The following is a 27533-nucleotide window of genomic DNA, read 5'->3' as shown; positions in this document are numbered from 1 at the left end:
CCTTACAAGGCCCTCAAAAGACTTTTAAATTCAGCTACTGATGACATCGGGAGCAACTGGGGCATCATCATCTTGCTGAAGGATAATTCCACCTGGTCACAATGGCATGGGATCGAACCACTGATCTATATTATATGACCGGATAGCCGATAGGCCAAGACTTTTGAGGTCACGAGGACGCCATATTGCTCCTCCCACGAAACATTTTCTCGACATACGATGCACTACATTTACAGTATCCAAATTGGAGAATATTTGAGACAGTATTGAGTAGAAACAGCATCATTTATGGTGTTTTAAATGTATTAAACATAAACCGGAGGACTTCAGACATTTTACAACTTGCCTTAAATACATGTAGAAATTATATGCTTAATGATATTTACGGGAGGAAACTTGTATATATATATATATTTTTTTTTATTAAAGAATGAACTGTAATTCAACAAAAGATGCCTCTGCCATATCTAATATTGAGATCGAAGGAAGTGAGTGATAAAAGAAAAAGCTGTTATTTTTTTTAACTCGTTAAAAACTAGTGAGCACCCTGGCATAAACCCCCTCACCCCGCCTCCGGCCTTATACTAACTACCTACGAGCTGTATATGTCTCATTTGTACGTATAACGTATAGTTTATACAATAGTCTGTTTGCGAGGTGGAAGTAGCAAGATGGCTGCCCTGTGACTTCAATGGCTGGCTGGCACCGGCGTGTATGGGCTATCGGCTATCCAGTCATATATGAAGGTCAGTGGATCAAAGCCACAAGCGACGACCGCTCTACTACTGAGCCACGCCGCACCCATGAAAGAAACCTTGTCATTGTTACTGTTAGCATAATATTGCGAGCATTAAATATCATTTTAGTTGGTACCGTGAGCCGGATTCACCTCGGAACACTTCTTGCTTCAAGTCGGCTTGTGACGTTGTAAATTTGTGCATTGTTTTTTTGTTTGTTTATTTCTACAAAATATTATTACGTGACAACAACAACATGGTGGACATCCGTTCATCGCAGCTTCCATTCATTGGACAAATAAAAATGTGCCGGTCCGGATGGCTTCCATTGAACCATCGATCGTATTGTAACGACGGCAGCGCAACAATGTCGCCGACTTGAAATCCTTTCAAGTTTTCACCACTTTTGATGATGTCATACACTCACGTTGACGTCACCTGAACATGTAAATCAAATGGAGTTTTGAAAAACTGTCACATTTCATCACGTGGCAGGAGCCTTCCTTCCTTTTCTTCCATTGTTTCTTCATTCTTTCTTCTTTCCTTCCTTCACCTCCTTTCTCATTTCATTGCTTCTTTCCTTTCATCCTCCATCTAGTTTTGTATTTTTCTTGTCTTCCTTCTTTCATTTTCTCCTTTCTTTCCTCTATGATCCCTGCCCTCCTTCTTGCCTCCCTTAATTTCTTTCTTTAACTTTACTCTTTCTTTTCCTTCCTTCCAACCTTTCTTCATTCTTGTCATCCTTTCCTTATTTTTCTCTTTTCCTTCCTTTCTGAGTGATTGAATGAATGAATGAATGTCAATTTATTTCAATCAGCCACTTAAAAAAAGAAAAGAAGTCATGCTTATTTTTGCTCACCCGTTTTACGAGCTCAAAACATTGAAAATAATTAACTCAAACAAAAACAAGATGAAGACATCAACCTTGTCATTAACTCATTTGCTCCCAATAACGTGTAAATACGTTTTTTTTAATGTTCTAAGTGTCCCAAAGACGTATTTATATGTTTTTGTTTTGTTTTTTTATGCTAGAGCATACAGAAGGCTTTGATGCAGCCTCTCAACTGCAAAGAACGGTTGCAGAAATGGTAGGTATTACACAAACGGCCAGCAGGTGGCAGCAGAGCAAAGGAGATCAACCAGGGCCATCTAGAAAAAAAGCTCAATTACTTACAATTTTGAATAGATTTGTGAAAACTGATGAAATTTAGCTCTCTTCTAATGCGAATTGCTGCATAACGGAAACAGATAGAAACATACTTTTTTTCCCTGATGAAAGAAGAGACTTTAATCTTTCCTTTGATAGGTTCCATGCCTGTATAGCAATTGAACACAATATTCTGTGGGCCTTGCAAAATCAGTCAAAATCCAGTAAAACAGCCGGGAGCGAACGGGACTGCTTCTGTGAAAATGGCTGGGAGTGAATGAGTTAAAAAAAAATCCTTAATATTAAACTGATGTTTGAACTTCAAATTTCAAGTCATCATCAAGATTGTCACACTTTCACACTACTTACAGAAACACATCGATCTTTTATATTAGTCCTGGCTTTGATGATTTCCTTCCTTGTTTGACGATTTCTTTCTTTCCTTCCGCTAAAGAGAGCAAGATTTAAAGTGAAGGAGACTCCAGTTCATCTTTTCGCCTTCCTTCTGTTGCACGCCGGCTTGCCCCCTCCCCCACTCACTCTCTCTCTTCGCCATCCGCCCCTCCCCACTCCCGTCTCCCTCCCCCTCCTTCTCTCACCCCCCTGCACAAATCAGATATGACAGGAAATATTGTCCTTGTAATGGAGACTCAGGGCACTCTGCCTCAATGTGTGCAGCTAAATAGGCCTGATATACATCAACACGCACACGCACGCACACACCAAGACGTGCACGCGCAGAGTGAAGTGAAGTGAATTATTGGCCTGCAGTGTGACGGTCATCCGGGCTTGTTGTCGTAGCACAAAAGCTTTTATATCGTTAGCCGCTAATTGGATGCCGCTTGATTAAAAAAGTGCGTCATGTGATTGTGTGTTTTCCTTATTAATGCGCGCACGTGTGTGTGTGTACTCGCAGAGGTCATTGTGACACAGTCGGCCAGGGCGTTGCCGTCGTATTTATTCGGGAGGGAGCGTCAATATATGGTTGCGTCAGATTGACCTTCCAGGTTTTATTTTGAAACTCATTTACATGCTGGCAGGAAGTCTTTGTTTTGTCCCCCAAACTTGACAAATGGTTTCTTTGCACTTTTTTTTTTTTTTTTTTTTTTGTCATCAAGTTGTCTGCAAACGGTGTTTCTATTTCAGGAAGTGGGCGGGCTTTTCCCATTGTCCAATCAGATCTGATTGGCCAAGGTGTGAAGGGCACAATGACAAAAATCTTGTCATAAAACCACATGAAACGTCGAACGTCCGCCACTTTCAATCCACGATGAACTTTTTTGCAACGATTCTGACTGAAGTTATTTTCAGTCTGCGTTCATGGCGCACTGAGCTCAGGTGTGTCCTTCCGCAACCTGGCAAGGGAAGTAATGTAAGGAAACGTTTGCGTGAAAAGCATCTTTGAAATCTTGCAGCTTTCGTTCAGATGGAATCCAACAAATAACACGTCACAAACGATAACATTTTGGACTTCATTTATCGTTGAATTTCTGTTGAATATTTTTGTATTTTTGTTTTATTGTGTCAACGATAATTTGCCGAATCGGTTTTGAACCAAAAGTTGTGAGTTAATTGACAGAAGTGGTGAATGCTTTTGTTTTATATTGAATGTGTAAAAGGGGGTGGGACTAAATAAATAAATAAATAAATAAATAAATAAATATTCAATTAATTAAAAATAAAATAATACATTTTTTGTCTTCCCTCTCTTTCAGGCATCTTGTTTCTACACTTAACATGTACTTTTCTTTGTTTTTGTTGCTGATGTCAATTGGGATATGTTGCCTAAAATATGAAATATAAATGAATGAATGAATTGAGCAATGAAAGTGAAGAATATATTTTATCCATTGTTGTTTTATACCTGCAACTCATATCTGTGTTTTTGTACTTGTGAAAATTTGGCATGAAAACAGCCCTGCACATTATTTGTAACCTGATACCTTATTCGTCTTTTTTTTTTTTATAACCCAAAAGTCCCTCACTTTAATTTTATAATTTATTAGTAATCTGAGGCATCAAAAGTGTTTTCATGTTATGGAATGTTGTGCTTTTGGCCCCCGATACCGATTCTGGTACCCAGCTTTGCAGTTCTGGCCAATGCCGATACCATACCGATACCTAAGGTATTTTTTCTTGACATGAAAAAGCTGTCCTGCCAAGGGCCAATAGGATATCTTAGATTGGCATGCAGTGAACATGTCACATATCAGTGAACGTCGTGCACGAGAAAGACACAAGATGCTGCATTCAAAGTCCTATATTAGCGTTGGAAATAATGGTATCGGCATGTTACTTGTTAGTACTCACCGATACCGATACCACTGTTTTAATGCAGTATCGGCACCTCTGCCGATACCAGTATCGGTATTGGAACAACACTAATGAAATGATCATCTACAAACTTGAAATATTTTCACTCAACATTATGATTATGATAACGAGAATGAATCTTCCACTGGCGGCGACACTCAAGTGTGACGATTGGAAAGTAAGAGGAGACGGCAATTTTTTCCGTTTTCTGCAGCGTTTGTCCTCGTTGGCATGGCAAATGGATTGGCGTCGAGAAGGGACGTATGTGGACGTTGGCTGACTTCCGGTATGAAGCTAGCATGTACTCGGCCTCCCTCTCGCTCACATTCTTCTTCTCCTTGTGGCATTTTGCCAGCGAAAAGTGTGTCCGAGATAAGCCCGCCGTTACATTTTGGCGAGCTAGCCAGGAGGAATATGTGGACTTTTCTTTTTTTTTGTTCTTCTTCCTCTTGCTCCTCTTCCTCACTAACCTTTGGCGCAGACATGAGGAGCGTTTGATTGACTCGATCTGGCAGCCGACACGCTCGCTCTCACGCTGCTCTCGAGGCGCTGGGCGGGACGCCGCTAACATCAAACACACTGCCGGCGCTTTAAACACTTCTTCAGACGACCCCCCGCCTGTCCACCCTGCGACCCCCCCGAATCCGCCATTTACTCTCCCTTCCTTACTCACCCTTCGCCCTCCCTCCCATGTAGAAAGTGATCTCAAAGAAAGACTTTTATTTTTTAACATTGTCAAAAACTTGGATTATTGCCGTCGTTGTCACTGTGACATCATTATGACATCATCACTCACCATTGTGACATCACCCAACTTCAAAAAGACGTCATGACGTGTCTCATAAGAATTTTCCATTTCATTAAGGCATAACTTTGTGACTTTATGGCATCATTTGACTTGATGCCATCACGTGACATTAAGCGATCATGTGACTTCAGTCTGATGTTATGATTTCACTAAGATGTCACATGACTTCACAAGACTTAACATGACATCATCACATCACGTGACATAATTTGACTTCTGTATGCTGCATGCAACTTGACGGTGACGTCATCAGTAGCACCTGACTGGATGTTTGCATTGGTTTGTGTTTGCAGGTTTCTTGCATCGACGTTGTCGTCAAATGACAACAGCGCGTGTGCACACGCGTGTGCGTGTAGCTGTAAAGTCAGTCTGGTGACAGCTCAAAAAATCCGCAGTAAATCAGCAAACCACTGACTCATCTCAACATCCTAATAAACATGTCACATGTACTGTACATGCACAGAGACATGTCGGCGGTCTAAGTACTGTACTGTCTCAAATGTTCTCCAATTTGGATACTGTTAATGTATCATATTGTATGGCAAGAAATGTTTGTTGGGAGGAGCAATATGGCGGCCTCGTGACCCCAAAAGTCTTGGCCTATCGGCTATCTAGTCATGTATATAAATCAGTGTAAAGGCTTCATCATCGTCTTCTTCCTCTTCTTCTTCTTCTAAATGATGTTTTTGCCTGTGTCCCACAGTGACCCCTACTGGGAGCGTCCGGCCAATGCGGGCAGCTGTTCGGCCGCCCGGCCGAAGACCCTTCACCTGGCTGGAGGACAGCAGCATACCTCGTCGCCATGGTAACTGCCTCTCACACTATAATAATAGTCGTAATGATGCTATTGCTAATGTTTGTGTGTGTGGACATTGCAGCATTTCAAGCTGCAATATGGAACTTTTTTCCCCAAAAAATATCTTTACAGTAGCCTTTTTATTTGGCTATATAGATTTATGACTAAAATGTCTTTTAATTGGTAGATGAACAGTAGTTACTAGTTTTCAGACAGGATTGGGGTTGGAGTTTCCCCTGTCTGGGGATGTGACGTCATGTGCGCGGGTGGTGTGTATGTGAAGAAGGCTATCTGCAGTTTCATTTTTTTGTCAGCAGGTGGCAGGAGCGATTCCAAATTGAATATTCTACGTTTAGTAGCTTTAAGGCACAGTTTCCTTGTCTGTTGGTGGTGTTTTTTTCAAATGCTAGCATTAGCTTAGCAGTTGAGTTGAGTTGTTTTGCAAGACTTTGGGCGTGTCCCATCAGGGCTCGTTGCTGCGACTCATGGATCAATTTTCTGACACAACCTGTTCATGTTTTTTTTTTGTTTTTTTTAAATCTGGGTTTGGAGTTGTTTGGACACTGGTCAGTAGGGGTGTCACGATTCGCCAACTCCACGATTCGATTTAAATTTCGATTTTGGGGTCACGATTCGATTTTTTTTTCGATTTTTATTTTTTTTTTCTCCGCTCCCCCACTTTATAACACAGAGGCATATGCTTCTGTAGGCTAAGGCTAGTCTATGATCATTGGTTCTATTCATTGTACAGTAAATCTTATTTCAAAAGATCGGCTACATATAGGTGATGCAATTTCCATATTATTTTTGTGTAAATTTATGTAATATATGATAATTGACATTAGGCAGGAATGATCAAATTCAAAGAATTTATTTACAATATAAAGTTAACCGTCTTGTTCTTACTGAAGTGTAAAATAAAAAATAAAAAAACAAAAACAAAAAGTCACAGTGGGTGCCTGCCATCTATTGACTGTTTTTGGTTACAACAGTGTGCTGTGCGTTCCTCTTAAAATAATGTGCAACAACAACAAAAAATATATTGTATCCAAAGTCATGGAACAAATACAGCCTGAACAAACTATATCCCAACATTTACAGTTGCTGGGCATACTGTAGCGTGGTTCAAGTACACTAATTAAATGTTTGAATCCAGCGTTTTCCAAGGCTGCAGGTCTGCTGCTATAAATAGACCTATGGATCTGGCGTTTCGCGCGAGCTGAAGTGTGTGGAAGTTTCACTGTAAATGAGGATGAAATAGTTGGTTGGACCGTTGTTTTCCCACTTCTAGTTGAATTTGATAAATCTAAATCTTTGTGATGCCTGCGTAAATGTCCCGTCATGTTTGTCGTGTTTCCCGTGGCCGAGTACAGTACGCGCACATAGCATATCTTGCAAACTGTGGTCTTTTTATCGACAACGTGAACGTTGTCGACATAACTCACCGGGAACGCAAAATGTTTCCAAACTGGTGACGAGAGAAGCGGGAGCGGCTTGAAGCACCATTGCTGTGTCTGTCCGCGCTTGCCATCATGACTGCAGGAGAAGTCAGCTAACCCCGGGTTTTCACTGACTGCGGTTGCGGTGCGGTGCGTCTTGACTGCGTGCTCCGGACGGGTCCATTTTTTTGTCAATCCACACCGGCTCCGCACAGCTGCGGTCCGGCAGCTCCGTCGCCGCCCACTTCCCAACGTGTCTCGCGGGACCGCGCGCGCGCGATCATGTGGCATTTCACAACGACAAACATACAGAAAGTCTGTGCTTCTTCTGCTATGAGATTCCATGCAGCATCTTTTTTTTGGTTGTCCTTGTAAAGTATATTAATAACGAGAGTCGGGTCAGTGCGTGCTCAAGGCGAGCGCCACTCTTTATTTCTGTCTTCCGCGTCCGGCTGCCGCTCAGTACGGCAAGCGAGACGGGCACAACAAGCAATCGCGAACATCAAACTCACAATACATTACAGTCTTTATAAAAAGGAAGTGCCGTGTCATATATTATTTTGTGGTTTTCCACCTCCAATTTATTAAACCTCTACGCGTCCATGTTCGCTGGTGTCTAAACCGTGAATGAGCACATGGCCCGGCGACGCCCACGTCACGTTCTGCTGATAAGCTTGCGAAATAGGAGCTGGCGAGTGTTTTTTTCTGAAAGGTAACCGGAAATTTATTTTGAAACTGCCTCTGTCTTCCTGTCCCGCTCGATGTGTTTTGTGCTAGCTTGCCATTTGCCGGAGGCCTACCGCTGCGGCGTCCGGCAAAAATAGAAAATAGGTCTATCCTTGCGGAAGGCTTGCGGCACGCCGGCGGGGGGGGGGGGCATCGAATCGAGTGTCCTCTCTTCTATTTCGATGCTCGAAATCGTGACGTAATTTCGATCGATTTCGATAAAAAATCGAAATCGTGACACCCTTACTGGTCAGGAATCAAACTGGCACCGTCTCTTTCCTTTAGTTTTTTACAGGATTTGTTTGACCGTGTCAAACTCAACAGATGCATTTAAATATCGTGAACATGACGACGACAATATTGTGGAAGTTTTAATATCACAATATCACGATATCGAGCTTATTGTTACATCCCCACCACGTACATGGAGTGACGCAACGTCGTCTTCAACTGTGAAACAAAAAGTCGAATCGTCCGCTAACCGTTTTGACATCACTGACCACTAGCAAGTTCCAAGTGACAAAACACAAAGCGACAAAATGTGTAAACATATTGTCGGATGTTGCCTCCATTGTCTGCCACCTTCTCTTCTCTTCTCGCCTGCTGAGCTTTTTTGTCACAGAAGAAAAAAAAAAAAGGGATTTGAAATATCATAGTGCGTGTGTGCGCGACATGAAATGAAAGGAGGATTTGTGTCGAGCCAGGCGCAGCAAAAAGAAGACAACGGCAGTTATGAGCTCATTACAGGACCGGCTTAGCGCACGCACGCACTTGTTCACACTTACACGCTCGTGTTTTTGTGCGCCGCGTGTCACATGAGGCCGACGTGCGTCCGACTTCCTGTCTTTGATGGCGCTGCGTGGAAGCCACTTCCTGCTCCCAGTTTCCCGCCCCCGTAACCCCCCAAAAATATGTTTTTCTCCCTCTCCTTCTTTCTTGTTTTGTTTTTTGTTGTGGGGCGCTTCAATGATTCAACATCTTCTCCTGTCTTTGTATTTGTCTACATTTCGCCGCCTTTGTCTGCCGGCAAGTGCGTTAATAATGGATTGAATTCTCTCACCGGTGTGTGCGTGTGTGTAAAAAAATAAAAAATAAATAAAAAATCAAACCCCCAACAGCGTTTGAAGTGTTTCCGTGTTGGCGCGCAAAGTATCGATCGGAGCGCTCGTTTGTCTGATTGTTTGTGAAGTGGGCAGAGCGAGCGTGTGATGAGTTTGTTTCAGGAAGACGACCGCGGCGTTTTTGTTTTTGTTTTTTCAGGTGGCAGCGTAAGCGCCACTTTGTGCTCTTTTTTTTTTTTTTTTTTTTTTTTTTCATGTGTTTGTGTTTTTGAGCTTGGTTTGCCTCCGTTTCCCACAATCGTATCAATTTCCTCGTCCAAATCATTCTGCATTCTTGTGGTCAGAAAACGGCGTGATGAGGAGTTCATACAGTCAACAAAGGCCGCAAGTGGGAGTTCATACATACGGTCCCTTTTAAGGACTCCATCATTGTTGAATGCATTTTTCAAACACTCCTTTGTTATCAAGTCTGACTGGCATTTATCTGCAGTCACATTTCAAAACAATTAAAGGAACACTTTTGTTCCTTCAATTTTTTTCAGTAGTATATTTTTTTCCCGTTTTTATCTGCCATTAAAAATACATATTAACATTTTATTAAAATATAAACTTAATACTTACATATAATACTAAAAGTTTATTAGTTTAAGTTTAATGTATATGTTTAATATAATTTATATATTTAAATTTGTAAATAAATAAAAAATATATTATTTAATATTAACACAACACATTAACATATTAACATTTAAGTCGTTTTACTGAAGTTTTTATTAATTTTTCTTTAATTTTTTCACCCCTAACCCCCCGCCCACCTCCAGTATTTATTTGAAGAAAAAAAAAAAACAGTTTTTCTGAATATTCTTTTTTTGTTTGTTTTTTACCGTATTTTTTCTGTTGTTTTTGGTATACACTGCTCAAAAAAAAGTTAAGGGAACAAAGTGTTCTCTTAATTGTTTTTATTTTTTATTTTTGTATTTTTGTATTTTTTTTTAGGAGCGCACACAACTCAAAACAATTAAGTGAACACATTGTTTTTGAGCAGTAATTTTTTTTCGGTCATTAAAAATAATACATATTCCCCCCCCCCCCCCCCAAAAAAAATAAGAAAGGGAGAGAAACCCTCCCAGAAATTTTTGTAAGTATACGGCAATGTTCAGCCGCTAATATTGAAATGTTAAGCAATCAGTCGTTAAAAGCCATCTCGCTCGTGTGTGCGTCAACACATCCGACACATCCTACCACAAAAGGAGGACACGCCCACCTGCAAAAGTCAACACATTTCAGCCAATCACAAGCCAGGAGGAGGAAAGGACGTAACACCACAAACAGTTAAAGAAGTGAAATGCAAATTTTCAACATGGCAGGCAAATTCACCTTCATTTAGTCCGGCTTCCTTCAAACAAACATAAAAAAAACATAAAACAACCTGACTTCTTGTTGTTGTTGTTGCCTCCAGTCAGCGTGAGCTGTGACGCACACGCATCGATTTCATCTCAAAAACATTCAAAGCACCTGAGCCGTGTGTGTGCGTGCATATTAGCGCTGGTTCCTGCAAGCTAGCTCACCTGAGGAGCCGGTGTGTCTTTGAATTCCGCCGCAGCCGCCTTTGATTCGCATTTCTTCACTTTGACGTTTTAATTGGACGGAGGTGCATGCATGCATGCGTGCGTGTGCGTGTGTGCGCCTTTGAGGGATGTTTTCACGGCCAAACGAGAAGTCAAGTTGTCGTGATGAAGGCCACGTCGGTTGCCGTCTTCGGCTGATGGGCGGAGGTCGGGGGTCACATAAAAAAAAAAGACGATTGGAGAGAATTTTTCTCACATTTCTCTGCGTTCCTATTATTTTGATTCTCATTTCACCATTTTCAAAATATTTAAAACGCCACTTGAAAAAAAATTGTGATTAGAAGGATTTTTTTCTCACTTTTCAGACTGTGTTCCTAATATTTTGACTCTCGTTACAATTTTCAAACTATTCAAAATGCACCTGGGAAAAAAATGACGATTTTAAAGGAAATGTTCTCACGTTTCTGACTGTTCTTAATATTTTAACTCTCATGTCGCAATTTTCAATATATTCAAAACACCAGTTGAAAAAAAAAATGATTGGAGATAATTTTTCTCACGTTTCTGCATGTGTTCCCAATATTTTGACTCATGTCACAATTTTCAAAATATTCAAAACACCACTTGAAAAAAAACGATGATTGGAGGGATTTTTTTCACACGTTTCTGACTGCGTTCCTAATTTAACTTGTCACAATTTTCCACTTGAAAAAAAAATTACAATTGGAGGCAATTTTTCTCACGTTTCTGACTGCGTTCTTAATATTTTGAGTCTTGTGTCACAATTGTCAAAATCTTCAAAATGCCACTTGAAGTCCCATTAAACAAAAAAGCATACACGTGTTGCCTTTTGCTGATATTTGTTTGACAATCGCTATAATGGCCATCGTCTTCATCATCATCATCATCTTCATCTTGCTTTCGCCGATTGAGCTGTGGGACGTCACGTCAAGTGGCTTCTGGCTTCTCCCTCTCCAATAATCCCGCTCGTCTCCATTTCCTGCCGTTCTGCTCCGCTTGCCCCACGGAGAAGATTTAGCAGCCAATCCTCCTCAGATAGGCGCGAGCGAGCGAGTGAGTGAGCGAAGGGGTGCATACGAGCCAGCTGCTAGGTTGCGGCTGCAGAGATCATACAGTCAGACATTGGGGCAAGTTGTGACGAGTGTTGCCCCATTTTTGGTCCCAGTTTGAAGAAACTCCTCCCACAGATTTGATCCGATTGACGAAGCATAATAGATAAGCATAAAAGAATAAGCAGATGGAGACAACACATTTCATGTGAGGAGTTCATACGCGTGTCTGTGATAGAATAGAACTGAAGCGAGCTAGCCAGGAAAAAACAGAGAGGGATGAAATAAAAAGGAAGGAAGTAAATAAGCAAGGACAAAAGACAAAAAGTTCAGATTCTGTTCATATTCATTCTGGCTGCACGTGAGGATTTCCTACGCTCAGACGTTCTCAGAATCTGTTTGCGCTTCCTCTCAACATGTTCTAGATGAAAAATGAAAGCAAAACTTTTTATGGTTTGAAAAAAAAAAAAAAAAAAGATTTGGCGATATTGGCCCGTGTAATATGCATATCGACATAAAAACATGCAATAAGTTTGACATGGATTTTTATCAGAGTTTGACCAGTCAGACTGTCAGGTTTACCTGTTTGACATTTATTAAACATGACAAAACACGAGAGGAGAGAGGAGAGGAACTGACTGATACAATTCACTACTGCACTCTCTGAAAAAAAAATCCCCTCCTCACCCCCTCTTTTTATTTGGTTTCCACGCCAAATAAAAGTTCCACAGGTGTTCCAACCCTAATAATCCAATTGCAAAACATAGTTGCCACACAGTGTACTTCACGAAAATGTGCACTGCCATCCAATAGTTGAACATTATAGAGAGTTAATTACAATTAATTAACTAAAAATATATTGAGTTTCATTATTTTGCCGCATGAAAAAAATTTAATTCTTTCATCATAAAAATGTCATTTCTTTAGGTACATGTTAAATATTGTAATATCTATCGCTATATTCAGCAACGATATCGCATATTGCATGTTTTTCCAATATTGTGCAGCCCTACCACCCACACCCCTGGGATAGGCTCCAGCACCCCCGCAACCCTTATGAGGATTAAGCGATTAAGAAAATGAAGGAATGGATGGATGGTCGAAACATGCGTCAGCACTCAACAACTCAAAGCCGAAATGTTGATTGTGCTAAATTGCAATGCATGGCCCGAGATGCGAGGACCCTTTATAGCATGGGTGTCCAAACTACGGCCCAGGAGCCATTTGCGGCCCGCCGCCCATTTTTTAGTGGCCCGCGACATATGCTAAAAATGGCATTTGACTCAGTTCAAATAAAATAAAAACAAAAATGTTTGGAGATGGTCAAAGTAAGAAGGGATGGTGTCGAAAAACACAGGTGCTATTAAAGGTTATTTTAGTTAACTAAAACTAATGAAAAAACTCAAATTAAAAAATAATAAAAACGAAGATGCTTTTTAAAAAAGAAAACTAACTAAAACTAACTATAATTATAGCAAACATGTCCTTCGTTTTAGTCTTTGGTAATTCATTTAATGCATGAGCCTTTGGGGATGATTTGAAATGTGTTTTTTTTAGTAGATTTATTTTGATATAAACCTGAATAATGACTTTGCATCCATGGTGTTTTTTAAAAATTGCGCACACATTAAAAAAAACAAAAAAAAAACACGAATACTAACTAAACTCAAACTAAGCATTTATTAAAGGACTAAAACTAATTAAAAAAAACTAACAGAATCACCCTGAAAACTAATTAAAACTAACTAAATTTAAAATAAAATAAAAATCAAAACAAACTAAAACCAAAAAGGAAAAATTCCCAAACTATAATAACCCTGCTGCCATATTACAAATAAATTGCTTTATATCCTGTAGCATTTTTCTAAATATGCAAAAGCACAAATAAATTATTTGTACCATTTTTAGGACTAAACACAATTTCTCTTCATAACATTATGTGGCCTTTGCATCCTTCTGATTTTCTGTATGTGGCCCTCAAATGAAAAAGTTTGGACACCCCTGCTTTATAGCTACTTGCAGCTCGAGTTACTTTTGTTCACATAAAATGTCATTTCAGATAGTTTCGTTTTTTTAATTTTTGGTTTTATTTTGTTGATGGATTTTGTTGTTGTTGTAGTTTTTGCTAACTAAAGTGACCTTCAGGCCAGACATTATCCTTAAATGACTTTGTCGGGCGCGCACACACACACACCAACACACGTGCGCGTTTGGGTGATTGGGCGCCATGGAAAGTCCCAGGAGAGCACAGATGCTCACCTGATTGGACGTCCACTTCGTTAGTGCGTTGCGACCTCGTCAGTGAAGGACGACGGCGTGTTCCATCTGTCCTGTGAGGTGCCGGCTTGTGGGGGGGGCTACAACTTGATTCTTTCCTTTTTGGATTGGTCGCCTGCTTGCCTTCCTGGTTTGTTTTGTTGCGGTGCGGACAAAACACCACAAAAGTGGTTCACCGTCGGATAGACGTCGAACGAGCGCCGCGTCGACCTTCTCAATTCTTCAGGATTTGGGTCTGCGTGGAAACACGCGCACGCAAACCTGTTGATTGTGTCCCCTGGCGAAACAATCGCACCAGCAAAACAAAGATAATAAGCAGACGGAAACAACACATTTGATGCGAGGAGTTCATATGCGTGTCAATAGTTTTGTGGAAGTCAGTCAATGATTTCTGCATGTGTGGAGTTCATACAGTCAAGACGGACTTGTGGAGTGAATACAATCTAATAATGGCTGAATACATGGTCAAATAAAAGCCGTGAGGAGTTCATACGCGTGTCTGTGATAGAACTGAAGCGAGCGAGGCAGGAAAGGAACAAAAAATGAAGAGAGGGATGAAATAAAAAGGAAGGAAGCAAGGACAAAAGAAAGAAAGGGAAACAAATGAAGGAAGGAAGAAGTTCATACAGACATTCAATAGTTTTGTGGAACTCACTCAGTCAATTATTTCTGCATATGAGGAGTTCATACAGTCAAGACGGACTTGTGGAGTGGATACAATGCTCAAATAATAGCTGTGAGGAGTTCATGCACTCAAGGATGGCTTTAAGTGATAAGAGAATGTCAGAGGTCACTCATCATTTGTGGACTCCCAAAATGTTTTTTGAAGCAAGCGATTCTCATCGTCAGAGTTCATCTGATGAATTTGAGCGTGTGCACGTGGAAGGGGGTCGTTGGGGGCTGCAGGTGTGCTCCAGCAGGTGTGTGGCTCTCCATGTTGTTGTTTTCTTTGGTCTGCGGGATTTCGCCGGGTTTTGCCGCCTTTGCGCTGCGCGCACGCGCGTCAGAGGCCAAAGGTGTGTTGTTCCCACTGTTGCCAAACTAATTAGTGCTGTCGAGCTCGGAGGCCTGGAGAGGGATTACACCGCACGCCGCGCGTGCGTGCGCAGGTGCGCGTGAGTGCGAGTGATATTGTGCCAAAGTAGCTCTTTGCTTCTGCTTCTCGCTGCTCTTGTACAAACACAAACACAAACAACATGGCTCACACTCTTCGGCTCAATGTGTGTGATGAGCGTGTGGTTTGGTGGTTTCTATAGCGCTCTCCTCCATGTGTTAAGAAAAAATAATGATTCGGCTTTCCACGTTTGGATTAGGGCTTGGCAATATATTGAAAAATATCAATATCGCGATATTGGCCCATGCAATATGCATATTGCAAAGACATGCAATAATTTTCACGTGGAATTTTTTGCTTTTAACTGAAATTGACCAATCAGGCACAAACTTAAATGTGCAACACCATCTAATAGTTGAACATTATCGAGATGTGTTTACAATTAATTAACAAGGAATGCATTGAACTTGCTTATTTTACCACATAAAAAAAATTGTTACTCTTTCATTTGACAATAAAAATGTTATTTCTTTCGGTCGATGTTAAATATCGCAATCATATTAATATCGTGATATTCAACAACTATATCGCATAGCGCATGTTTTTTCAATATCGTGCAGCCCTAGTTTGGATATTGTTCCATCCCTAGTGATGAGTAAAGTTGAAATTTAAGAATGAATTTGTCTCCATCCTCCATCATTTCATAAACATTTAATTAAGTAACAAATGCTCACATGATTCGACGATGTGTACGCTACATGTATTTGTCATAACCTGTGCATGTATGCATCTGACAACAAGTGTGTAATGTGTGCGTGGATTTGAGAATGTGCGTGTATCAATGTGTGGGTGTACATTTGTGTGTGTGTGTGTGTGTGGTGGGGGGGCGGGGTCTCTGCGTGTACATGCGTGTCTGCGCAAGTATGTGTATTAAAAAGGAGCTGAAAGTACGTCGTAAAGTTGGGCCTGGTGACTTGATGGCGTTTTAAAGAGCTTGACACAGTGTGTGCGTGCGTGCGTGTGCGTGTGTCGTGGTCGTAAAGTTCATCGAGCTGCGTCGGTCGCACTTGTCAGCCAGGAAGTAAGATGTGTGTTTTTGGCGCGTGTGCAGGCAGCGAGCGAGCGAGCGCCGGGAAGGTCGACTCGTCAGATCAAGGTTTAACGCGCAGGTCAATTGGAGGTCAAACGTCCGTGCGTCATGTGACAGCAGGGCCCGGTCGCCGGGCAGATTTACCGTCCACGTGCCACTCAAAGCGTGTAAATCCCGCCCCCGTCGGACGATCACGTTCAAGGCAGCGTGGAAAAGCGTGGGAAGTTTGGTGTCACGTTCAAGGACAAAAAAGAAAAAGAAACATATTGTGTTCAAGTGCCATCAGTTGATATGCTTCATTTGCAAACACTCGGATGGATTCCCGAAAGACAACTGAAAAACTTGACAAAACCAAAAACAAAAAAAATGTTTAAAAAAAATTAGAAAAATAAAAATGTTCCAGAAACAAATTAATTCATTAATTAAAAATTTTAAAAATTAAAATGATTATGAATTGATTATTATTATATTATATTATATTATATTATATTATATTATACTATATTATATTATATTATATTATATTATATTATATATTTTAAGAATTAATTAATATTATTAATTAATTAATTAATAATAATGAATGCCTAATTATTAATTTAATAAATTAAAGTAAAAAAAAAAATGTTCAAGGACACAATGGGGGTGCGGGTTGGGGACAAAAACAATAAACAAAAAAGCGTTGTGTTCAAGTGCCATCAGTTGATATGCTTCATTTGTAAACACTCGGATGCATTCCCGAAAGGCAACTGCAAAACTTGACAAAAGCAAAAACAAAACAATGTTTTTAAAAAAATGTTAGAAAAATAAAAAGGTTACAAAAAATTAATTCAAAATGTAAAAAATTTAAAGTAATAAATTATTAATATAATATATTAGAATATAATATATTATAATGTATAATATATAATATATAATATAATATATAACATAATGTAAATAATATAATTATATAATATATATAGAATAATTGTTAATTAATTCGATAATAATAATTAATGAATAATTATTAATTTAATAAATTAAAAAACATTTTTTTTAAATAATTACTGGTAACTAATTTGCTCTATTTAAAATGTTTTAAGTGTCCCAAATACATATTTATACGGTTCTGTTTTTTTTTTTTTTAATGCTAGAGCATCCAGAAGGCTTTGATGCAGCCTCTCTCGTGTAGAGAACGGTTGAAGCAATGGTAGTTGTTGGCAGGTGGCAGCCGAGTATAAGAGATCAACCCGGGCCATGTTGCAACAAGCCCTTGTTACCAGTGTTTTCACCAGGAATGTGAATATTGCTGAAACTTCGCGATATTCTCATGCTAATTGCTGCAAAACGGAAACAGATAGAAATATATGTTTTTGTTTTTTCCTGATGAAAGAAGAGAAAAATCAGTCCAAATCCAGTCAAACAGTCGGGAGCGAAGGGGGTTGCTTCACGCAAAATGGCGGCGAGCGAACGAGTTAATTGACTGTATAGCACTGGAATGTGATGTTAGCATTGCGGCGCCGGCTGACGGCGTGCGTTTGTTTGTCGCTCGTCAGGCTGCAGGCGCTGCGCAAGGAGAAGTCCCGCGACGCGGCGCGCTCTCGTCGCGGGAAGGAGAACTTTGAGTTCTACGAGCTGGCCAAGATGCTGCCGCTGCCGGGCGCCATCACCAGCCAGCTGGACAAGGCCTCCATCATCCGACTCACCATCAGCTACCTGAAGATGAGGGACTTTGCCAACCAGGGAGACCCCCCCTGGAACCTGCGCGTCGACGCCCCGCCCCCCAACACCTCCGTCAAAGGTACGAAACGCACATTCCCCCCCCCAAAAAAAACAGACACAAATTTCCATCATGCTGTCATTTATGCAAACAAAGTCATTCAAATCATCATCGAAATGAGAATGGAAACAACTGAAGAGATTTTGCACGATTTCTTGGTTTCAATTTCATGCACATTGCGCCGTTCCTTCTGGTGTCCACCAGAGGCAGTATTGCTCATCTCCTTAGTAATGAGTTGTTTTTCGTGGAGGATAAAGAATATATGTCACGTCTATGTGTTTAAATATCAACGCCGATGCTCATTTGCTCAGCACAAAACTTCCAAACCAACCAATGCTAGATTTGTCAGCCCTTAGCTTTTTATTATTATTTTTTATTATTATTTTAATTGGGAAAATGGATTTGTTATCCGAGTAAATTGAGTTACGAGCTTGGTCATGGAAGGAGTTGTTCACTTGCAAATACACTTTTGTCAACCGGCAAGTCAAGTCATGTCGGAAGTCCGAGCCAAGACAAACTTTGAGCTGAGCAAGTCGGACGGATGGACAATTGGACAGGCGGGCTGTTAGCTTGCGTGCTAACAATGCGTGTTTTCCCGCGACGCCACTTTGATGAATTTGTGCTGAAGCGGCCGAGCGACAAGTTAAGCGCACTTTTACCTTTTGAAATGGACAAGCGCGGCAGCAGCCCGTGTGTGCGTCACACGCGCGTCTCCAAAGGAAGACGGCGGCGCATACGGCGACCTCGCCGCAGCAGATGGCGTCATTGTTGTCGGCGCTTTGAAGAGCCGCATGCATTTTCATCAAACCAACACAAACACCTGTGCGTGTGCGTGAGTGCGTGCGCGTGCGACTAGTTTTTCCCCAGCGTCACACGAGGAGCCACTCTGCCCGCCCCGCCGCCATTCGGGTTTGTGGCACAAACGTACTTGCGCGTTCCACTTGGTGCCTGTAGGGGGCAGCATAGAAAGTGGCAGTCCCAGAAACAGCAGGAAGTAAATGCGTTTAATTAACTTACTTTAGCGCGCAATACTTAGTGAACTTTTATCTTACACTCATTACACTAGTTTAAAAAAAAAAATACGAAAACTACGTTGCATTACAGGGCGAAAAATTATTAACCTAAATCATGCATTGCAGACATCATAAATCCTAAACGTTATGAATAAACCATGTTTTTTTTTTCTCTTTAATTTTTGAACAAATTGGTAATGTGGCCCCAATGCCTAAAAAAATGGAGGTTTGTTTTTACTCACGCATGCGCAAATAATACCCCGTGGCATTATGGGAAACTAAGCTAACCTTGTAGCATTTAGTCTACAAATACGTTCGAATGTATTTGCAAGCGCGTTTGAACGTATTTGCGAGTACGTTCGAACGTACTCACCAACCAAAAATGTTTCCTCCACATTGGCAGCTCCGTATAAAAAGTTTTACAAGCACATATTTTTTCTGCCCACTGGATTATTTTTCTTTTGTTATCATGACTTATTGTTTGAAATTCATTTTTGAGACAAAATAGGTCTTATGTCAACAAATGGAATAACTCTCATAGAAAATTGACATTTGATTTCATACAATTTGAAGGAAATTTGCTGTTGGTCATTTGTTAAATTATCTGTCATTTTTATTTTGGAAATTTTATACGTCAAAAGTAGTCATTGTGGGCAATTATAATGCAGGGATGTAACGATACTGGCAACATCGTGATGTCGTGATATGAAAACTCAAACAATATATCATTGTCGTCATGAAAAGCAGCACATCTGTTCAAAAAGTCGAGTTGATTTCCATTTGTGCAGTTTTAGTGGCTAGTTTTTTAGTGCAGTTTAATTTTCACAAGGCATGTTTTGGCCCTTCAATGTTTCAAATCTACGCTAATGAAGGTGAAGATGAAGGGAAACACAATTTGCTTGTAAATCGAGTCAAGTGATATGTGCTTACATTACAAATAAATGCCTCTCTCTCTCTCTCTCTCTCTTCTCTCTCTCTCTCTATAAATATATATATATATATATATGGGGTGTTAAAAAAAAACGATTCGGCGATATATCGCGATACTACATCGCGCGATTCTCGAATCGATTCAATAATCGGCAGAATCGATTTTTTTTTTTTCTTTTTTTTTTAGGATTCACACCTTGAGCATGGAAGAATGTTATATGAACGGAACATTAAGCCTTAATATTTTATTTTAATGCTGTTCAAACATGAAACAGATTACAACCTCTATAAGACTGAAATTTCAGATAAATAAATAATACATTTTCATATAAATCTTACACTCTACAAGCTTACTGATTAGTATTTTCTAAATTTGAATGAAAAAAATCGCAACAATCGACTTATAAATTCGTATCGGGATTAATCGGTATCGAATCGAATCGTGACCTGTGAATCGTGATATGAATCGAATCGTCAGGTACTAGGCAATTCACACCCCTAATATATATATATATATATATATATATATATATATATATATATATATATATATATATATATATATATATATATATATATACAGTCTTCCCTCGCTATAACGCGGTTCACTTTTCGCGGTCTCGCTGTATCGCGGATTTTTTTTTAAGTGCAATTTTGCATATTTTTTTACAGTAATATACCCATTTTATAAAATTTATGAAGGTTTGAACATTGTCAAAGTTTGAACAAGAGAGAAATGTGAGAACATATAAATGCCTCAATGAGAAAAGTGTATAAATTGTGCGGTCGGGGATTTTAGAGCCTTAAAACATTTATAAGAATTGTAAAACATAAAGCTAACTACTTCGCGGATTTCATTTATTGTGGGTATTTTTTGGAACCTAACCCCAGCGGAAAACGAGGGAACACTGTATATATATATATATATATATATATATATATATATATATATATATATATATATATATATATATATATATATATATATATATAAATATATATATGTATATATATATATATATATGTATATATATTATATTTATATATTTTTATATATAATATCTATAACATTTATATTTTTAATTGCTGACTGTAATGTACAAAAGCACAATATTGTTAGTTTTTTTTAGTATGAACTAACTTTTTACAATATTGTGACCTTTTTTTTTATATGTCCAACCTCCTCACAATATCGTGATAATTATTATAGCATGACCTTCTTATCATCATAATATAATATTATATAATAATAATAATATAATAATAATAATAATATGATACTGTTGACGATTTCTTTTTCTTTTCCTTTTTTCTTTTTTAACTACAACTTGTATTTTATACTTGTGATGTCTTTATATGTTGACTAAAACCCCATCAATATTGTATCGTGATGTTTGGATGTCATTCCATCCCTATTATGATGTGGATTGAGATTTGAATTCTAGCTCAGACTAAAAAATGTGCTACTGATCGACCATCCCTACTATGAATCGGACTTTTGACGGCACGCTCTTCTCGCGCAACTGCTATCAGTTAGCAGTTATGCTAACCGCTAACGGTTGCACTCATTTCCAAACTTGCGCAAATTGTCATCCACGAGTGTTAAGATGAGCGCGGAGGCCCTATTTTTATTTTCCACCATTGGCCCCGCCTCCCCCTGCCACTTGCCCTTTTGCGTTAATTGACCCATCAGTTGCTCTTCTGCGGTTTAGTGTTTGCGACTGGCTGTCACGCACACGCTCGCCACATCTGCTGCGCCCGCCGCACAAACAAGGATGACCTTTGCAGCTTCCTGACACGCGTGTGCGTGCGCGTGCGCGAATGACGGCCGCTCGCCGTGTTTTACGGCCGAATTGAGAGCAATGTGGAGGAACGCGTGTGTGCGCGTATGTGTGTGTGTGTGTGTGTGTGTTTTGGACTATCTGTTGCGTTTGCGTGTGACCCACTCCGACACCTGCTGCTCATTCATTATGCATGCGCAATGCGGCAGGCGCTAAAAGGACACACTTCAACACACGCACACACACGTCTCATTCATGTCAGGATTTGGGTTTCCATCCGACACATTTTTGTTGAATTTTCAACAAATGTGAAAATAAAACCGAAGGGAAATATTAGACATTTGAAAACGGATCCAAAATTCGTAAAATAAAGTTTTTATGCATGGAGCGGTGTGGATTTTGAAAAAAGGAAAATGCACATTTTTGCTATGGAAACAAGTTTTGCAAATAACCGCTGACAAGATCGAATACACGCCGCACATTTTGACTCGATATGATGTCACAATTTTTCATCTTAATGAGTTTTGATTTCATTTTGTTTTTTAAATGGAGTTAGTTTTAATTCGTTTCAGGGTGGCTCTGCTCACTTTTATTAGTTTTAGTTCTTTAATAAATGCTTAGTTTTAGTTTAGTTTGAGTTAGATTCAGTATTAGTTTTAGTTTTAAAAAGATGTGTACTACTTGTGCGTAATATTTCAAAACCACGATGAAAGCAACGTCATCGTTTGGTGCTTTTCTATTAGCTGCTGCTAGATGACGTCACTTTTGTGTGACACACTTTCAAACGTCCTTATTCCAGTTCATATCAAAATAAATGTACTTCAAATCACATTTCAAGTCATCCCCAAAGGCACATGCATTCAATTAATTGCCAAAAATTAAAACAAAGCACAATTTTTCTGTCATTATAGTTAGTTTTGTCAACATAAAATGTCCGTTAAAGAAACTGTTTTTTTAATTTTAGTTTTTTTTCCTTAGTTTTAGTTCACTAAAACAACCTTGGTCGGACGATAAAGTCAGATATGTTTGTGGGGGTGACGACGAAACAGAAATCTTTTTGGAATGAATTAAAGAACGAATATTAATGCAATTTTCAATGGAAAAGAGAAAAGAAATGCTACATGTTGATCAAGAATTACAAAGGCAAATTCATCCAACGTCACCGTACGGCACAGTTACTTCCTGGCCTTCTTTTTCTTTTAAATGACTGTTGGATCACATCTGTATGGTGTATAGCGCCACCTACAGTGGTGGAGTCCCCTCTTAATATTTGCAAAAGAAGGGAACAGATGGAAACGGGCACAAGTCGCATGTCAGTTTTGTGCATTTTCAGTAAATTCGCTGAAAAAAATTCCAAACAATTGGATGGAAAGCTGACTTGTGTTCATGCACACTCGATCATATTTTGCCGATTCGAAAAGAAGATTTTGACTTTTAGTCACATTTATCTTTCATGTGCATGCGTGTTAATGTCGGCACTTATTTTGGTTATTTTATATCTGATAAGATTCCCTACAATTTATTTATTTATTTATTATGACTTATTTACGATTTATTTAATTTTTAATTTTAAAATCTGATGAGATTGTCTACAATTTATTACGATTTATGTATTTATTTTTGTTATTTTCATATATTGAGATTGTGTACAATTTATTTATTATGATTTATTTCTGATGTATTTATTATTTTCCTATCTGATGAGATTGTCTCCGATGTATTTATGCTGGATGAGTGTGTGTGCGTGTGTCCACATTTTGATCATTCTTTCCATTTGGTGAGATTGTAAACAATTTGCCATGTGTGTGCGTGTTTGTTTTTCGTTATCACAAGTCATTATTCTTGGATTTGTTGATATTGTCAGCAATGGTGCTGTGTGAGCGTGTGTGTGTGCGTGCGTGTGACATGAGCTTTCCACAAAGTCAAGCTGCGTTTCATCCCGACTAAACGATGGCGAGCGAGCGATGAGGAGGACAAAGAGAGCGAAGAGAGCAGACACTCAATTACCGTCGTGGCGTGAACGTGATGTGACGCTCGCCTCAGCTTGTTGTCATCTTACGTCCGCCGTCCAACCTGCCGGGTTGCGCAACTGCGTTGGCCATGAGCCTTCCAAATTTTCATAGTGATGTCACAGATGATAGCCAATCAAACGTCCCAAAAACTGTTGGGGCAAAAATCACCCAAAAATGGGTCAAAAAAGGCTTTGGGTTTTTTGTTCAACCAAAAAGTTGAGTGAAATGACTAACAAACAAAACAACCCCCAAAATTGATTTATTTTATTTTATTTTTTCCATTTTTGGTTGTCAAAATGAATAGACCACAAACAAGGCAAAACTCAAACAAGGCCAAATATTGGCTCGCTTTCAGGTAAACGATACTTGATTTGTATTACACTTTTAAGGCTTTTTTTTTTTAACTTCACTAAAACTATTGAAAAAACTATAACTAAAATTCAAAAAATTACATTTGATGTTTACAAAACTATAATTATAGCAAAAAATGTCCTTGGCTGTCGTCTTTGGTAATTAATTGAATTTGAAGTTGATTTATTTTGATTTTAACCGCTGGAATGCGGACGTTTGAAAGTGTGTCACACTGAAGTGACGTCATCAAGCAGCAGCCAATAGAAAAGCACCAAAAGATGATGTCGCTCCCATGCTGTTTTTTAAATATTGTGCACAAGTAAGACACATTTAAAAAACAAAAGACAAAAACAAAAAAACTAAAGCTAATAGTGAAACTAACTAAAAGTAAACTAAAACTAAGCATTTATTCAATAACTAAAACTAATAAAAACTAACAGAACCACCCTAAATACTAATTAAAACTAACTAAATTTAAAAAACAATAATGGCATGGGATCAAACCCACAACTTCTGGTTTGGGAGACCACCACTCTGCCACTGAGCCATGCTGCCCCCAACGGGTGATTCTTTGACCCAGCTGGGTCAACAACAGACAGCAACCTTTTTCAGTTATTCTCCATTTAACCCAAAAGAGTCGGGTTGGTCAAAATGAAAAACCCACAAAACAACAAAAACAAATGTGTTTTTTTTCTTTACAAAATCCTAAATATTTGGGTTGTTTTGTACAAAAAATATTTATTAATTTGCAACACACACAAACAAAATGATTAATAAAAAAAAAATCAAAAAACCCTAAATAACAATTGCAAAACCAGATTTTTTTTTTTTTTTTTTTTTTTACAAAATAAAACATTTTTTATTTCTTAATTTGCTACACACTAAAAAAAAATGGAATAAGAAAAACAAACAAAAAAAAACCCTCAATATGGGTCAAAAAGGGACCAAAACAACTTTGTGGATGTTTAAATTACCCCAAAAAGTTGGGTCAAAACAAATAACCCACAAAAAAAGCCCAAAAATGTTGTTTTGTGCAAAACGTTTGGGATTATTTTACACACATGAGAAAAAAAATATCTGTTTTGTTTTTACCAATCCCAAAAATCAACTAAAACGTTGGATCAATCCCCTTTTGATCCAATTTGGATGATTTTTCAAGTGGAATGTCCTTTTCACACTGCGCTTGCTTTTTCAGCCATGTCGGCGGCACGCTTGCCCGCCCATATTTGGAAGTGCTTTTTGAGGAAGTAGCATGCTTGAGTTTCCTGCAGGTTGCTCTGATATCACTCCGCCAACAACACCTTTCTCCTGTTGGCAGGCCAAACATTTTCAACCTTTTTTTAGCTGCTCGCTAAATAACTGGGACGGAATTTGGCCGTGTGTTTGTAAGTGCTGATTGGAAAAGTGGCTGACGACGGTCGTAACTTACGTTGACGCCAGGAAATTGCTTCCAGCGTCTTCTTTTTTAGTCCGTGTTTTTCCCGCCTGGTCGCAACCAGAAGAGGAAAACAGAATCGCCATGGAAACAATTACCACAACCTTTATTTTGCCGGCAGACGCACAAAAGCCCGGCGGGTGGCGTCGTTTGCGAAGATGAAGAATAGACGCACGCCATTGTTTGTGAAAGACGTCGGGCACAATTAGGTGGGTTGCGCGTGTGGCCGCTTTTCCAGAGTGACGCCGCTTTGTCTCGTCGAGAGACGCTTAATTCGCACTTTGAAATAGCCGCTTCTCAACGCTCGTCCTTTTTCAAAAGTACATTCATCACAAATGCACTTTTTTTCCCCCCCACAATGAACTAACGTTTTTGTGTTTTTTTTCCACTCAGAAATTCTGATGAAACTCTCCTTGTAAAATTGACTTCCTGAGTGATAAAACTCAAAAACAATATCACTCCCCATTTTTTTAGTGTATAACAAATCTCACTGACATATATTCCTTATCCTCTGCAAAGAATGATGAATGCCGTGGCATCATCCTACTGCCCCCTGGTGGCTCAGGTGTGCACACCAGAAGGAGCAGCACCAATGTCCTTTTAGTTTTTATTGTGGCATAAAAAAAACCTTGACATTCTATTTCATGTACAATATTATGAAGAACTTTTATTTTTATTAATTTAAAAAAAAAAGACTTAATTTGGGGAGGCCGTTATGGATGAAAAGCATTTCCATTCATTTCAATGGGAAAAGTTGAGATTTGAGGCCAAAGTTTGGTGCGCCTCCACAACAAGCTCTGAAAAAGGGACTTCTTAACCTCGTTGAACTTTGACCTTAATTTATGACTTTAGATTTTTTATTTTTTTTTAAATGATGATTGAGGACTTTTTGTCCCCATTTTGTCAATCTGAGAAAAGGTTTCACCATTTCCAAGCAAAAATGCTCCCAATTGGCTGGCAAAAATCCAAAATCTGACTTTTGTGTTGGTGACTGCGCATGCTAGCTAGCAACAGCCGGCAACAACGCCGCAGTCGTAGCATAAATAGGACACCGGTGCATGCAAGACGCTAGGTTGTTAGCGGCAACGTTGCCGACATCCTCGTGAAGGGCGTCCGTTCCGCCGTACGTCCCTGCTAACCCGGTTAGCTGTCCGCTAACGCCCTCTACGGCTAATCTTTTTAGGCGGAGGGCGCGGCCAACAAATGGAATTTGGTGATCTCACAATGTTTTGATTGGCTTAAGCTGCTGTTGACTGGGCGACACTCGGCAGTCCGTTAGACGGAATAACTTTGCAAACTTGTCTCAATCTTTTGATTCCTTCTTCCCGGAGTTGGATTGATTCTTTTCTGGAGGTTGGAGTCCTTTTTCCTCAACTTTTCAGTCTTTTTCTGTTTTGACTCTTACGGCAATTCAATTCCTTCTCAATTTTTATTTATTTTTGATTCTTGATTCTTTTGATTCTTGCTCCTAAAGTTTTGATTCTTTTTGTATTATTTTATGGCACTTTATTTCCTTCTTCTCAAAGTTTTGATTCTTTTTCTGTAACTTTGATTCTTGTTGCCAAACCTTTGACTCTTACGACACTCCAATTCCTTCTTTTCAATTGTTTTTATTTATTTATTTGTTTTTTGGGTCGCTTCGCTTTGTTTCTTTCTTCTAAAGTTTTGATTCTTTTTGGATTGATTCTTTTTTGGAGCCCTTCTTCCTGAACTTATTCTTTTTCTGTCGTTTTGATTCTTGTTGCCAGTTTTGACTCTTACAGCTCTTCAATTCCTTCTTCTCAAAGTTTTGATTCTTTTTCCATAACTTTAATTTCTTGTGGCCAAAGATTTGGTTAGTTTTCTGTCTCGGTGATTCCTGTTCCTCAAATTTAGATTCTTTTTTTTTTTCCCGTTTTTTTTTCTGTCACTTTGTTTCATGTTGCCAAAGGTTCGACTCTTACCCCGGGTTTTCACCGGATGCGGTTGCGGTGCGGTTGCGGTGCGGTGCGTCTTGACTGCGTGCTCCGGACGGGTCAATTTTTTTGTCAATCCACACCGGCTCCGCACAGCTGCGGTCCGGCAGCTCCGTCGCCGCCCACTTCCCAACGTGTCTCGCGGGACCGCGCGCGCGATCATGTGGCATTTCATAACAACAAACATACAGAAAATCTGTGCTCAACA

The 27533-nt window shown here is 39.4% G+C and overlaps 1 protein-coding gene across 2 annotated transcripts in view; it reads left to right on the top strand.

Moving 5' to 3' along the window:
- npas3 (neuronal PAS domain protein 3) overlaps positions 1 to 27533 on the top strand; it is a 129786-nt gene that overhangs the window by 31492 nt on the left and 70761 nt on the right. For both annotated transcript variants that reach the window (XM_077539117.1, XM_077539118.1), the window contains exons 2-3: positions 5709 to 5810; positions 17625 to 17869. In XM_077539117.1, coding sequence (XP_077395243.1) covers positions 5709 to 5810; positions 17625 to 17869 — 347 coding nt within the window. The remainder of the gene's footprint in view (positions 1 to 5708; positions 5811 to 17624; positions 17870 to 27533) is intronic.

Source organism: Festucalex cinctus, chromosome 12 (assembly GCF_051991245.1).
Source record: "Festucalex cinctus isolate MCC-2025b chromosome 12, RoL_Fcin_1.0, whole genome shotgun sequence".
Taxonomy (NCBI): Eukaryota; Metazoa; Chordata; class Actinopteri; order Syngnathiformes; family Syngnathidae; genus Festucalex; species Festucalex cinctus.
The sequence above is the reverse complement of the archived record's forward strand: the minus strand, read 5'-3'. Positions and strand labels throughout refer to the sequence as shown.